The sequence below is a fragment of the Littorina saxatilis genome, linkage group LG12 (genome assembly GCF_037325665.1).
Source record: "Littorina saxatilis isolate snail1 linkage group LG12, US_GU_Lsax_2.0, whole genome shotgun sequence".
NCBI lineage: Eukaryota > Metazoa > Mollusca > Gastropoda > Littorinimorpha > Littorinidae > Littorina > Littorina saxatilis.
In genome coordinates this window covers 54,576,261-54,592,983 of record NC_090256.1, presented here as the reverse complement: position 1 = coordinate 54,592,983, position 16,723 = coordinate 54,576,261, and the positions used below count along the sequence as shown (strand labels likewise).

At 38.4% G+C, this 16,723-nt stretch overlaps 1 protein-coding gene across 1 annotated transcript in view; it reads right to left on the bottom strand.

The window, feature by feature from the left end:
- Positions 1 to 10,768: 10,768 nt before the first annotated feature.
- The window catches only part of LOC138982255 (uncharacterized), a gene marked incomplete in the record, with an annotated part of 48,353 nt that continues 42,398 nt past the window's right edge, over positions 10,769 to 16,723 (bottom strand). The window contains 4 exon segments of the mRNA XM_070355491.1: positions 10,769 to 13,505; positions 13,686 to 13,863; positions 14,373 to 14,569; positions 16,237 to 16,438. Coding sequence (XP_070211592.1) covers positions 13,189 to 13,505; positions 13,686 to 13,863; positions 14,373 to 14,569; positions 16,237 to 16,438 — 894 coding nt within the window.

Sequence of the window (16,723 nt, the reverse complement as noted above, 5' to 3'; positions counted from 1 at the left end):
ATTTCGTTTGGAAAGTGTGCCAGATGCAGAGTGACTAGTAGATCTAGTATTATTCCCCCCTCTGCTTCTTTACCTCTGTAAACTTGTAGAGCTAGTTATTTTTCGATAAACACCCAGCAACCAAACAAATAACGACCCAGCAACAGCCTGAATCCTCAATAGCGCAATGGGTTGAGAAGCTGTTCTGCGTCGGTACTACTTTTGCGACTGAAAAGTTCCGAACGCTCTAATGTACGAAGTATACATCTCTGGAGCAAACAATACAAACATACCGCATTTAAATTAACAACTACAGGCTTGAACACATGAATCTCCATATAAAATCCATGAGTTTGGTTGTTTTCTGAATCTAGGTCTGCTGTGCACAAACGTTCATCACAAGCAAATTCCCAAGGCAAGTAACTCTCATACTTTGTCTAGCGACAAGAGTAGTTCCCCTTTCAAATTTCTTTTCACTCAGTTTCTTCGACAACAGACTGCAATCCGACGGTCAGTTTTCATCAATATTTCATTTAATAAACAGATCACACGCAACCAAATGCACACATCTCATCAATTTAAACAACATAAAGCGGTTTCATACACTATTTTCCCCAGAAAACTGAACTTCATACAGTTTTTAACGTTGGAACACGGGTGCAAAAGTTCGTCTGCTAGTTTCATTTGACGAAAGAACATTATCCTAAGCGATACCAAAACATATACAGAACACACAATATCTGCCTTTGCCGCCACAGCAGAATAACAGCATATCTGTGTACTTGATTTTAGTCCAAAATAGGAAAACTGACAAGAAGTGTTAACAGAATGGAATGATTTGCACGGAACTATACAACCGCGCATTAATCGATCGCCTGCGCAGGTTGACTGGTTGAGTGAATAGGATTCGATCAAACTTTCGCAAAAAAACTCCTCTTTTTTTTGAATAACTGAAGAAAGTCCGGCCTTCGTCGAAGATTGCTTGGCCAAAATTTCAATCAATTTGATTGAAAAATGAGGGTGTGACAGTGCCGCCTCAACTTTTACAAAAAGCCGGATATGACGTCATCAAAGACATTTATCGAAAAAAAGAAAAAAACGTCCGGGGATATCATTCCCAGGAACTCTCATGTCAAATTTCATAAAGATCGGTCTAGTTGTTTAGTCTGAATCGCTCTACACACACACACACACACAGACACACACACAGACACACACACAGACACACACACATACACATACACCACGCCCCTCGTCTCGATTCCCCCTCTATGTTAAAACATTTAGTCAAAACTTGACTAAATGTAAAAAGTGTTAGACCGGTAAGACCGACAGTTTGATGTGTCTTTCGCGGCATTTTACATTAAAACGGATAAAATACCGAAAATGTCCGATTAATTCGAACACTGGTTAAACAATATATCCCCTGCCACTCTAAATTCAACAGTGTCCCTTGCATGTGTGATTGTTCAATACCGCTCGATTACAAAAAGCAATTGAATGTGTCAGAATGACTGATGGACGATAGACAGAACCCATCTTCTTTTCATTGATTCTGAGTCAACCTTTCGTCACAGGCCTTCTACAAAAGCGGGTTGATATCGTATTTCTCTGACGCGGGTATAGATTGAATACCTTAATTGTTTTGTGGTTGTTGGACACTTTTGAATAAAATGGACATATATTTTGTTGCCTCTCCAGAAAGCGGGTTGGTTGGTTGGTTATCAATGCTTTTCTTTTCTGTTTTTCTTTTTTAACATCCCCACAGCCTAAATGGCTATCCGGGGCCGATCCAAGGTTTTTTTCTTTCTCAGTTTACAAGGCAGTAGCCTACCCATGCTAAAAACAAGTTTTGTTTAGCTTTATCAGTGTAACTAATCCAAAAACAGATAGGCTGTACTAACGTTCCAAAGTTTAAATCAAAAGAAAACACACCAGTAACCAGGTTAGGTACGTTTATATCTATAATCAATATTTCGGCACGATACTGCCTTCTTCGGGATGGTAAGCTTATCTTCTTCTTGTCGATCACTCAGATGGAAACGCCGGTTCTCCGCGCAAATGTTGCCGTGCGCTGTAGGTCGTCCAGACTGCCATAGAGCTTCCCTTGCACCGTGGTCGCCTCCGCCGAGATCTGGCTCCTGAGGCCATCGTGTAGTGGGCAAGTCTGCAGCAGGTGTTCCGTTGTCATGCTGCCTGTTTGACAAGGGCACTGGTCTGACTGGCCAATTCTGAACTTGGTGAAAAGGTGGTGGTTCATTCTGGAAAGAATTGAATGACGGCACGTCACATACAGTGTAATGAATCTTGATGATGATTAATGACGTCATATTGTTTCTTGCGCGTTCTTTCTTTCTCTCACACACACACACACACAATACACACGCATACACACACACACACAAACACATACACACACACACACACATGCACACACACATACACACACGCGCGCTCACACAAGTTCAGAATTAAAATTTTCAAAAACGGTAAATATTAGAACGTTCCAATAATTTACCATTCTTGTTTTTACATTTAGTCAAGTTTTGACTAAATGTTTTAACAAAGAGGTGGAATCGAGACGAGGGTCGTGGCCGGTGTGTGTGTGTGTGTGTGTGTGTGTGTGTGTGTGTGTGTGTGTGTAGGGCGATTTAGAAAAAAATGCTATCTGACCGATCTTCATGAAACTTTACATGAGAGTTCCTGGGAATGATATCCCCAGATGTTTTTTTCATTGTTTCAATAAATGTCTTTGATGACGTCATATACGGCTTTTTGTACAAGTTGAGGCGGCACTGTCACACCCTCATTTTTAAATGATATTGATTGAAACTTTGGCCAAGTAATCTTCGACGAAGGCCGGACTTTGGTATTGCATTTCAGCATGAAGGCTTAGAAATTAATTTATGAGTTTGGTCATTAAAAATCTGAAAATTGTAATTAAAATTATTTTTTTATAAAACGATCCAAAAACAATTGTATCTGATTTTTCATCATTTTCTGATTCCAAAAATATATATGCATAAAATATTCGGATTACAAACAAGCTCTGAAAATTAAAAATATGAACATTTTGATTAGGCTTAAAACTTAATTTCCGAAATCGATTTGAATGTCGTGGTCTACATTTTCTCACAGAAATTGACATTTTAAAGCTAAAATGCTGAGTCTAGTCAATAACACTTTTAAACAAGTCGCGTAAGGCGAAAATACAACATTTGGTCAAGCTGTCGAACTCACAGAATGAAACTGAACGCAATGCAATTTTTCAGCAAGACCGTATGCTCGTAGCATCGTCAGTCCACCGCTCGTGGCAAAGGCAGTGAAATTGACAAGAAGAGCGGGGTAGTAGTTGCGCTGAGAAGGATAGCACGCTTTTTACATTTAGTCAAGTTTTGACTAAATGTTTTAACATAGAGGGGGAATCGAGACGAGGGTCGTGGTGTATGTGTGTCTGTCTGTGTGTGTGTGTGTGTGTGTGTGTGTGTGTGTGTGTGTGTGTGTGCGTGTGTGTGTGTAGAGCGATTGAGAGTAAACTACTGGACCGATCTTTATGAAATTTGACATGAGAGTTCCTGGGTATGATATTCCTGGACGTGTTTTTCATTGTTTCGATAAATGTCTTTGATGACGTCATATCCGGCTTTTTGTAAAAGTTGAGGCGGCACTGTCACACCCTCATTTTTCAATCAAATTGATTGAAATTTTGGCCAAGCAATCTTCGACGAAGGCCGGACTTCGGTATTGCATTTCAGCTTGGTGGCGTAAAAATTAATTAATGACTTTGGTCATTAAAAATCTGAAAATTGTAAAAAAAACTAAAAATTTATAAAACGATCCAAATTTACGTTCATCTTATTCTTCATCATTTTCTGATTCCAAAAGCATATAAATATGTTATATTCGGATTAAAAACAAGCTCTGAAAATTAAAAATATAAACATTATAATCAAAATCAAATTTTCGAAAACGATTTAAAAACAATTTCATCTTTTTCCTTGTCGGTTCCTTGATTCCAAAAACATATAGATATGATATGTTTGGATTAAAAACACGCTCAAAAAGTTCAAACGAAAAGAGGTACAGAAAAGCGTGCTATGCAGCACAGTGAAACCACTACTGCGCTGAACAGGCTCGTCAGTTTCACTCCGTTTTGCACAAGCGGCGGACTACGGTCATTGTGAACAAATGCAGTGCGTTCAGTTTCATTCTGTGAGTTCCACAGCTTGACTAAATGTAGTAATTTCGCCTTACGCGACTTGTTTGTACCTCTCTTCGTTTTAACTTTCTGAGCGTGTTTATAATCCAAACATATCATATCTATATGTTTCTTGAATCAGGAACCGACAAGGAATAAGATGAAAGTGTTTTTAAATTGATTTCAAAATTTTAATTTTAATCATAATTTTTATATTTTTAATTTTCAGAGCTTGTTTTTAATCCAAATATAACATATTTATATGTTTTTGGAATCAGAAAATGATGAAGAATAAGATGAACGTAAATTTGGATCGTTTTATAAAAAAATTTTTTTTTTACAATTTTCAGATTTTTAATGACCAAAGTCATCAATTAATTTTTACGCCACCAAGCTGAAATGCAATACCGAAGTCCGGCCTTCGTCGAAGATTGCTTGGCCAAAATGTCAATCAATTTGATTGAAAAATGAGGGTGTGACAGTGCCGCCTCAACTTTTACAAACAAAAAAAAATCAAAGGTATTTATCGAAAAAAATAAAAAAATATCTGGGGATATCATTCCCAGGAACTCTCATGTAAAATTTCATAAAGATCGGTCCAGTAGTTTGGTCTGAATCGCTCTACACACACACGCGCACAGACACAGACACAGACACACACACAGACACACACACACACATACACCACGACCCTCGTCTCGATTCCCCCTCTAAGTTAAAACATTTAGTCAAAACTTGACTAAATGCAACAAGTCGCGTAAGGCGAAAATACAATATTTAGTCAAGTAGCTGTCGAATTCACAGAATGAAACTGAACGCAATGCCATTTTTCAGCAAGACCGTTTACTCGTAGCATCGTCAGTCCACCGCTCATGGCAAAGGCAGTGAAATTGACAAGAAGAGCGGGGTAGTAGTTGCGCTAAGAAGGATAGCACGCTTTTCTGTACCTCTCTTTGTTTTAACTTTCTGAGCGTGTTTTTTAATCCAAACATATCATATCTATATGTTTTTGGAATCAGGAACCGACAAGAAATAAGATGAAAGTGTTTTTAAATTGATTTGGACAATTTAATTTTGATAATAATTTTTATATATTTAATTTTCAGAGCTTGTTTTTAATCCGAATATAACATATTTATATGTTTTTGGAATCAGCAAATGATGGAGAATAAGATAAACGTAAATTTGGATCGTTTTATAAATTTTTATTTTTTTTTTACAATTTTCAGATGTTTAATGACCAAAGTCATTAATTAATTTTTAAGCCACCAAGCTGAAATGCAATACCGAAGTCCGGGCTTCGTCGAAGATTACTTGACCAAAATTTCAACCAATTTGGTTGAAAAATGAGGGCGTGACAGTGCCGCCTCAACTTTCACGAAAAGCCGGATATGACGTCATCAAAGACATTTATCAAAATAATGAAAAAAACGTATGGGGATTTCATACCCAGGAACTCTCATGTCAAATTTCATAAAGATCGGTCCAGTAGTTTAGTCTGAATCGCTCTACACACACACACAGACACACGCACACACGCACATACACCACGACCCTCGTTTCGATTCCCCCTCGATGTTAAAATATTTAGTCAAAACTTGACTAAATATAAAAACAAGTCGCGTAAGGCGAAAATACAATATTTAGTCAAGTAGCTGTCGAACTCACAGAATGAAACTGAACGCAATGCCATTTTTCAGCAAGACCGTATACTCGTAGCATCGTCAGTCCACCGCTCATGGCAAAGGCAGTGAAATTGACAAGAAGAGCGGGGTAGTAGTTGCGCTAAGAAGGATAGCACGCTTTTCTGTACCTCTCTTTGTTTTAACTTTCTGAGCGTGTTTTTAATCCAAACATATCATATCTATATGTTTTTGGAATCAGGAACCGACAAGGAATAAGATGAAAGTGTTTTTAAATTGATTTGGACAATTTAATTTTGATAATAATTTTTATATATTTAATTTTCAGAGCTTGTTTTTAATCCGAATATAACATATTTATATGATTTTGGAATCAGCAAATGATGGAGAATAAGATAAACGTAAATTTGGATCGTTTTATAAATTTTTATTTTTCTTTACAATTTTCCGATTTTTAATGACCAAAGTCATTAATTAATTTTTAAGCCACCAAGCTGAAATGCAATACCGAAGTCCGGGCTTCGTCGAAGATTACTTGACCAAAATTTCAACCAATTTGGTTGAAAAATGAGGGCGTGACAGTGCCGCCTCAACTTTCACGAAAAGCCGGATATGACGTCATCAAAGACATTTATAAAAAAAATGAAAAAAACGTTCGGGGATTTCATACCCAGGAACTCTCATGTCAAATTTCATAAAGATCGGTCCAGTAGTTTAGTCTGAATCGCTCTACACACACACACAGACACACAGACACACAGACACACGCACATACACCACGACCCTCGTTTCGATTCCCCCTCGATGTTAAAATATTTAGTCAAAACTTGACTAAATATAACAAGTCGCGTAAGGCGAAAATACAACATTTAGTCAAGTAGCTGTCGAACTCACAGAATGAAACTGAACGCAACGCAACGCAGCAAGACCGTATACTCGTAGCATCGTCAGTCCACCGCGCACGGCAAAGGCAGTGAAATTGACAAGAAGAGCGGGGTAGTACTTGCGCTGAGAAGGATAGCACGCTTTTCTGTACCTCATTTCGTTTTAACTTTCTGAGCGTGTTTTTAATCCAAACATATCATATCTATATGTTTTTGGAATCAGGAACCGACAAGGAATAAGATGAAGGTGTTTTTAAATTGATTTCGACAATTTAATTTTGATAATAATTTTTATATTTTTAATTTTCAGAGCTTGTTTTTAATCAAAATATAACATCTTTATATATTTTTGGAATCAGAAAATGATAAAGAATAAGATGTACGTAAATTTGGATCGTTTTATAAAAAATTTGTTTTTTTACAATTTTCAGATTTTTAATGACCAAACTCACTCATTAGTTTTTAAGCCACCAAGCTGAAATGCAATACCAAACCCCGGCCTTCGTCGAAGATTACTTGACCAAAATTTCAACCAATTTGGTTGAAAAATGAGAGCGTGACAGTGCCGCCTCAACTTTCACGAAAAGCCAGATATGACGTCATCAAAGACATTTATAAAAAAAATGAAAAAAACGTATGGGGATTTCATACCCAGGAACTCTCATGTCAAATTTCATAAAGATCGGTCCAGTAGTTTAGTCTGAATCGCTCTACACACACACACAGACAGACAGACAGACAGACAGACACACACACATACACCACGACCCTCGTCTCGATTCCCGCCTCTACGTTAAAATATTTAGTCAAAACTTGACTAAATATAACAAGTCGCGTAAGGCGAAAATACAATATTTAGTCAAGTAGCTGTCGAACTCACAGAATGAAACTGAACGCAATGCCATTTTTTCAGCAAGACCGTATACTCGTAGCATCGTCAGTCCACCGCTCATGGCAAAGGCAGTGAAATTGACAAGAAGAGCGGGGTAGTAGTTGCGCTAAGAAGGATAGCACGCTTTTCTGTACCTCTCTTTGTTTTAACTTTCTGAGCGTGTTTTTAATCCAAACATATCATATCTATATGTTTTTGGAATCAGGAACCGACAAGGAATAAGATGAAAGTGTTTTTAAATTGATTTGGACAATTTAATTTTGATAATAATTTTTATATATTTAATTTTCAGAGCTTGTTTTTAATCCGAATATAACATATTTATATGTTTTTGGAATCAGCAAATGATGGAGAATAAGATAAACGTAAATTTGGATCGTTTTATAAATTTTTATTTTTTTTTACAATTTTCCGATTTTTAATGACCAAAGTCATTAATTAATTTTTAAGCCACCAAGCTGAAATGCAATACCGAACCCCGGGCTTCGTCGAAGATTACTTGACCAAAATTTCAACCAATTTGGTTGAAAAATGAGGGCGTGACAGTGCCGCCTCAACTTTCACGAAAAGCCGGATATGACGTCATCAGAGACATTTATCAAAAAAATGAAAAAAACGTTCGGGGATTTCATACCCAGGAACTCTCATGTCAAATTTCATAAAGATCGGTCCAGTAGTTTAGTCTGAATCGCTCTACACACACACACACACACACACACGCACGCACGCACGCACACACATACGCACATACACCACGACCCTCGTTTCGATTCCCCCTCGATGTTAAAATATTTAGTCAAAACTTGACTAAATATAAAAAGAAAAGAAAACAAGTCGCGTAAGGCGAAAACACAACATTTAGTCAAGTAGCTGTTGAACACACAGAATGAAACTGAACGCAATGCCATTTTTCAGCAAGACCGTATACTCGTAGCAACGTCAGTCCACCGCTCATGGCAAAGGCAGTGAAATTGACAAGAAGAGCGGGGTAGTAGTTGCGCTAAGAAGGATAGCACGCTTTTCTGTACCTCTCTTTGTTTTAACTTTCTGAGCGTGTTTTTAATCCAAACATATCATATCTATATGTTTTTGGAATCAGGAACCGACAAGGAATAAGATGAAAGTGTTTTTAAATTGATTTCGACAATTTAATTTTAATAATAATTTTTATATATTTAATTTCCAGAGCTTGTTTTTAATCCAAATATAACATATTTATATGTTTTTGGAATCAGAAAATGATGGAAAATAAGATGAACGTAAATTTGGATCGTTTTATAAATTTTTTTTTTTTTTTACAATTTTCAGATTTTTAATGACCAAAGTCATGAATTAATTTTTAAGCCACCAAGCTGAAATGCAATACCGAAGTCCGGCCTTCGTCGAAGATTACTTGACCAAAATGTCAACCAATTTGGTTGAAAAATGAGGGCGTGACAGTGCCGCCTCAACTTTCACGAAAAGCCGGATATGATGTCATCAAAGACATTTATCAAAAAAATAAAAAAAACGTTCGGGGATTTCAGACCCAGGAACTCTCATGTCAAATTTCATAAAGATCGGTCCAGTAGTTTAGTCTGAATCGCTCTACACACACACACACACAGACACACACACACACACACGCACATACACCACGACCCTCGTCTCGATTCCCCCCTCTACGTTAAAACATTGTCAAAACTTGACCAAATGTAAAAATAAGACAGATAAAAAAACACATTAAATTAAACATGTAGTATCGTATGCACCAATAATAACATTGTAATCAAGAATAAATACAATATAAAGAGCTCTTACTATTATCAGTCGCAGGAATTTGCCCTCAGGTCTTGACAATCTAAGCTCTCAAAAGAGATGACATTAAAGCAAACACACGAGCAGCGTGCCATATAATGATTGGCTTTTTCAGAAAGGCAAGAGTCACAAAGTGGCGACTTATCGGTATCTGGACTGGTCAAGGCTAAGCCCAAAGGGTCAAGGTATGATAAGGTGGTTCAACACTTGTTATCGAAAGTGCATTGTCGCCGTGATTGTAGCTTTTCGAGGACATGCTCTTATCTCTTGTTTTCACTCACACAATTGAGGTCTAACGAATGACGTCTCACAACGTGCGTGGTCGTCCTTGGCGGTCAAGAAAGCCGCCGCGATCATTGCGCAGACGACACTTCTAGACCGCCAATATTTTTTGTGCGCATCACGTGCTCCACATCAATCGGCCGGAAACGAAGCAATTGGGAAACCTGGATACAAGCACACAGCTCACGCCTTAAGTAGCCTTGGCGAACGGTGTCAGCCAAATTATTAGAGAAAAAGTTTGTTTTCAACAAACCGTTATTGTGACCCACAAAGTACGTTAAAAAAAAAGAAGCACATTTCCCGTTTATTGCGCAGAAAATGATGGCCGAATAGAAATGTGCCACACAAACTGTGACCCGATTAGAGGAAGAGAATTGTGAAGCAAAATGTTGTGGAGCGAGGCACAATTGACCTCTTCTGAGAGAAGTCGTGCAGAGACACCCAAATGCTTTCAGCTCTTAGTTTAAGAATGGTTGTCTTTGTGTTTTCATAGCTGAGTGCACTGGTACTGTGCTGTCATTGAAGGCGCACAGTATTGCGTATCAATGCATTCAGCATTTCGTCACGCTCATAAGAAAAATACCTATCTCAGTGTTAGGCATTTCTGTAGTGAAACTGCAGGGGAAGCTACTGGAAGGGTATCTATCATGTGTTAGAGAGTACAAACTCTCAGACCGTCGAAAACCATTGCCACGGTAACGTAAGCAAAACTGCCGATCTCGTTTATTCAGTCAGGCACTTTTTCTTTATGATGCAGGAAGACTTGTTTTGAGAATGTGAAAGAATGCAAAAGCTCTTTGTGGGTTGTTAGGCAGTTTTGCTGATTGAAAATGTTGCTGTCAGATCTTTATCTCACGTTTATCTAGCTGTCACCGCTAGAGATAGGCAGTTTGCAACTTATTACTAAAATGAGATAGGCAGATTGTTCAGAAACCAAAGAAAGTTTTTTGCGTTTTTTTCAAAACATCAAAAAATGACATAGGCAATTATCTTATAAGCGTTACGATTTTGAAAACAATCATGAAACTAAAACAATTATGCATCCAAGTATTTTGCACTCAAAAAAACATCGAACCACTATTTGAACACATGATTTATGACTCATCAAAGATTGAAGTTTATTCTGAAAGTGTCAATAGATCCATGCGACTCTTTTGATAAAAAAAATTGTACAAATTATTCTTCCCTTGATTGATTGAAAACAAACACTTGTTAATGACACAATTAATGCACGTATTCAACACCTTCAATCAAAACGAAGCTGACACAATTATACGCTGTGAAGGAACATTAAAAACCAATAACAACCAACCTCAAACGTTCTCTGTAAACTGCAAAAAAAAGTAAACTTTACTGTTGGGGGTTAAACAATGAAGGGACGTTAAAATCCAACAACCAACCAGCCTCAAACGTTCTCTGTAATTTAGGATAAATGTGAAATTTACTGTAGGGGGTTGAAGGGACGTTAAAACCCAACAACCAAACCAACCTCATATGTTTTCCGCATACTTAAATAAATGTAGACTTTACTGTTTGGGCTGACTGGTACAACTACACAAAGTTGGTGAAAAGAATAATACTAAAATATAACTAATCATCATCATAGAGAGAAAAAATTTACAGATCACCAAACCTTTCTTTCCTTCTTTATTTGGTGTTTAACGTCGTTTTCAACCACGAAGGGTTATATCGCGACGGGGAAAGGGGGAAGATGGGATAGAGCCACTTGTCAATTGTTACCACCACCATAATCACAGCGATGCTGTGACAGTCAGAAAGAAGCTATCGTGAAATGTACTACTACTATCCAATAAAATACGCTGTGTATCAAGTTAAGACGGAATGAATAACTATAAAACGAAAACAAATTAATAGCAAAACTGTATTTATATAGCATGGTATTGATTTTTTTAAACAGATTGGTAGCAAAATGTCCCCACCCAGACCCACCGAATAGGAAAAAGTATTTTAATACAAGTAGTATTTGACCATGCAAATGTTACTGGCAATGCATGTGAATGATTTCACACAAAGGTAAAGATTCTAACGTTATTTAAGAACAAGGATGTGTAATGTTTATCATTACAAAAACTCTAATCCCCCTGTTTTCTCTCTCGATGTTCCGACCTACTGATAGTAGGCCTAATTCAAAGTGTACACACAGGTACAGGGGGAGGAGTTAATAGTTTACAAATTAATGTGTGTGGTGTAAAAGAAGTGTGGTGTGCAAAATCATTTAATTTGACAAGAAAATTAAAAAAAATGAACAGATGATGAAATGGTTTGCAATTTTAATGAGCTGGTAATGAAAAGCACTAAAATAAACAGACCGAAAACAAACAAGCAAATGTCGTGAAACAGCAACACACAATTAAAAGGACTGCAAAATCTTCAAAATTATCCTCACATGCAATACAAACTTGTACCCTTCAGTTTTGGACAATCTACATATATCTATATTTACACGCCATGTACACGGGAACTTAAAACATACCAATAAATCACTTTGTGATCTGTAAGTTTTGTAATTTGCTGTTCTCTCTCTCTCTCTCTCTCTCTCTCTCTCTCTCTCTCTCTCTCTCTCTCTCTCTCTCTCTCTCTCTCTCTCTCTCTCAGATGTAAATGTCCATATTCATTCAGGGATGTCGTTAGGCATCGGACATATAACGATGAAAATCCCCAAATTAATGTCCGATTCACATTGCCGCATGTCGGTCAGATGTCCTATCGTTTTAGCCTGAGCGTGGTCATTGTCCGAAATGTACTCCATTCCTTCGGACAGCGCGATATTCGTTAATTTTCATTTCAAGATACAAATCTTCTAAAAGACCGAACGCTCTCGTGTTCAGCTGACACTGAAGTTGCCAGTGCCGCGTGCGGATCTTTTCTTTTGTCGGGAATTCCCGAACCGTTTGTGGTATGCGCCGTTTGGGTATAATTACCGTCTCGGTGCAGCGCACTGATCTAAAAATAGTGGAGACAACTCCAACTGACTAAATTTGTCGTCTGCTTTTGTTTTCGATACGAGACGAAGCACTGAATTATGCCGCTGAAAAAAAACCTAAAGCCTGCAAAAGATCAGCATTAGATCAAACCGATCATTTTGTTTTTCAACTTTTATCCAAATCATGCAGTTTGTAATCAAAGTAAGAGCTCTGAAGTTGTTCATGTTGGTTTCTTTTTTGTGGTTTCTTTGAAACTAAACAAATACAACATTATACGCACACTGTGTTGATGTATTTACTATATTATGTGTGTGTTCTACAGCGCGCGCGCGTGGGAGTGTGTGTGTGTGTGTGCGTGTGTGTGTGGGCGCATGACTTTGGAACAATTCCATGGAATGTGTTATAAGCTGTTTGGCACAAATTCATAATGTCCTATTACACTTTCTGAAAGCGGTCAAATGTCCTATTGATGCTGAAGAACTCAGGACATTTGTCCTATATGTGTGAATTTGTAGCAACATCCCTGTCATTGTACTCTCAAACGGAAGAAATCGTCTTTCCAAATCTTTCACTGCGTTTTGCTCGAAGGGTTCAAGGTGACGTCCTTCTTGAAGGTGATGAGATATTCAGGGTAGGCCTGGGTGTCGCTGAAAATGACGTACATAGAGGGCTTCTTGACGTCATTGGTGGCAGAGTCGAATGAGGTCTTGCCGTTTCGCTTTGGAAGATACCTCATCTTGTGTTCTCCTTTTGTGGTGCAGCCCGTGAGAACCTTGCACTGGTAGATGTAGGAATTGCCTGTGCCAGCCTCTGCTTCCGAGTACGTGGGTTGTGCAGAGTAGCTTGAATTGACTGCGAAGTATACTCCCTGTCCAAAAGCGGTAGCTGGAGAGAGAGAGAAAAACATTACTGCTCATTTTAAAGCAGAACAATAAATCCGAACTCTGTTAAATCTTGAAAAATTGCATAAATTCAAACTAATTCATAAATGAGGTTCATTACATTGACTGGCCAAGATGAAGCAGAATTAAAACAGGTATTCAGCTTAACAATGATAGAACCCACCATTTTTGCCACAGTAGCTGCGGTTAAAGCCGTCCTGGTTGATGCTCTGAGTGGCCACAGACGTGGTGCCGTGCCACAGGGTCCTCTCGTTCTGCGTTCCTCTGGGGTTCTGTCTGTCCATGTGGCCTTTCTTCGCCATGTAGTGGCGCATCTGTAGCTGGTTTTGCACACGGTCAATCTATCGCAGATAGATGTTTGTACTATTGTAGATGAATTGTTTTCGATTGTAACTATTCAAGACGACATATCTTCAGTTCTGACGCGTCTAGATTAACCATTTTCTATTTTAGATACTGGAGATTTTTTAACGATTTTGTAGTCAAGATGAATTATTTTTAGTTCTGATTATTCAGGATGAACTATTTTCAGATCTCACTATTCAAGATGAACTATTTTCAGTTCCCACTATTCAAGATAAACTATTCATAGTCTAAGGGGAGATTCTTTAGGTAAGATAAACTATTCATAGTCTAAGGGAAGATTCTTTAAGTGGACCTCTTCCAGGCTTCCCTCTTACCCCTGCACTGTGCCTGGCTGTTGATATAGACAAGTTTGTCATGTCAGGAACTCAATAATGTTGTAACACGTTTTTAAACTGTTTACGTGCATGCGGCATGCGTACGTACATGTAAGATCACCTTCCCATCCCAAGACTTTTAGGACTGAAACGCAAACACAAATACTCACACTAACAATCGTCGCCTCAATGCGCTGTATGCCTGTGGTTGGCAGCGATGTCAGGTCAGTATTTAACGTGGCCATGAAGCTCTTGGCCACTTGTTTGTACTCTTTATCCGATGATTTCAGCGGCACCATATGTAGGTTTTCACCTTTGGGGTGAGGAAGCCAGGTGGTGGGAAGTTCTTCTTCAGTTGTGTCCAGACCTGTGGCATATTCACTGTTTTGTCATCTTCTTTTTAGCAGACTTTAAATTCAAAGTAATTCTTAGTGCTTAAATGTATCTTTTGTGTAAACTATGTTATTTGTGTGCTTATTTGGTGAGTGAAAAAAATCAAATTACTTCAAATGTAATTTTCTAAGTGGTCTTGTTCTAAACGTGTCAAAAGAAAGAAAACAGTTATCAACGTTTTGCTGTTCTGTGTTTCTTTTGGTTTGTGAGTGTATGAGTTTTTGTTCCTTCTTTGTCTCTTTTTTTCTCTCTCTTTTTTTCAGGGGGGGGGGGGGGTCACTTGTATTATCTGAATCTGTAACCCATCTAGTCTAGTACACAAATGTCATATATCATTTTGAAAACACTGCTACCCATTCGCCTTTTCATAATCATATGCCAGGTATTAATTAATTCGGTTTATGCTAGTAGCGTAAACGACCATGTAAGAATTTATTGCTGAACACATCTCAAAGACAAAGATGAACCTAGTATCACATAGAACACTATATCAGCACACACATCTCACTCTGCACAGAAAACGCACAGACAGACTGTTGCAGATTTTTTTGGTGTCTAAATGGAAGGATGCTCTTATCACATGTAAAAGTCTGGACAGATTCATGCATTTTGAACTCAAAGCCATGACGTTCCCTACACAAGGCTTTGATAACGAACGGATAAGGGGCGTAACTCCTTAGTCATATTACAGTTGAAAATTCAAAGCGGGTCGGCTTCACTCAATTTCTTGGCATCAGAGGCTTGACATGAATTAGGAAAACAAATGGTTGGACCCATCATGGACCAACTAAAACGCTGTAGGGCAGAATTAATATTTTGATGGTATTTTTGAACGTTCTCATCGTCACTGTAGGAAGTGGCGTTCTCAGCGTGCAGAAAGTGAGCGTCAAGTCCCTTTGTAACAACGAAAACAAAGGGACTTGACGCTCACTTTCTGCACGCTGAGAACCCCACTTCCTACAGTGACGCTGAGAACGTTCAAAAATACCATCAAAATATTAATTCTGCCCTACAGCGTTTTAGTTGGTCCATGATGGGTCCAACCATTTGTTTTCCTAATTTATGTCAAGCCTCTGATGCCAAGAAATTGAGTGAAGCCGACCCGCTTTGAATTTTCAACTGTAATATGACTAAGGAGTTACGCCCCTTATCCGTTCGTTATCAAAGCCTTGTGTAGAGAACGTCATGGCTTTGAGTTCAAAATGAGATTCATGTTGGTTTACATGATTGTATACACAGGAAGGCATGTGTGTTTAACTTAAAGGCACACTCCTTCGCGTGAAGGCAGTTGGGCTCACTATCTCGTTATCTGGCCAGGCTATTCCACGAGATAAGACCGTTCCTCCACTTAGTCACATCCACAAAATCAAAACCTTGACTGCTTGCTGTGTTGAGTTAGAATTGTGTTTTAATGAACTATTTTCTAACAAAGTCACCACTGGGTTTTACTCAATTTGTTCATCGACAGAATTCCCACCAGGCAAAGAGAGCAGCCAGACTGTTGAGTTTTGGTATGTGACCAAATGGCGGAATGGTCTTATCCCATGTAAAAGCCTGGTCAGATCCGAGGTTGTGAGCCAAACTGCTTTCACGAGAAAGAGTGTGCCTTTAAAGACAAGAAGCTAGCTGGCTTCCCCAAACCTGTTTTGTCCCTGCGAATGACTTGGACGAAGTCATCTTTGTTGGTGTCAACATATTCCCGCATGGTTTCAAAGTCGATGATGTAGGTTTTACCGACGTTGTCGACGAGTTTTGCACATTTTTGTTTTTCCAGGAACGCTTCCTCGATGATCTTATTTTGACGTTTCTCGTATTCTTGAGGAGTGTAGCCTGTTGTTGTCACCTGTAACAGAGAGAGAGAGAGAGAGAGAGAGAGAGAGAGAGAGAGAGAGAGAGAGAGAGAGAGAGAGAGAGTCAGAGAAACAAGAGAGAGAGAGAGAGAGAGAGAGAGAGAGAGAGAGAAAGAGAGAGAGAGAGAACAATTTTTAAAAAAATGCTTCTGAGGAGTATAGCTTGTTGCTGTCACATTCAACAAAGAGAAAAACTTTTACTGAGAAGAATAGCCTGTCATCGTCACATGTGACACCTTTTGTTATAATTATTGAGGAGTAAGCCTACAAGCTGTCGT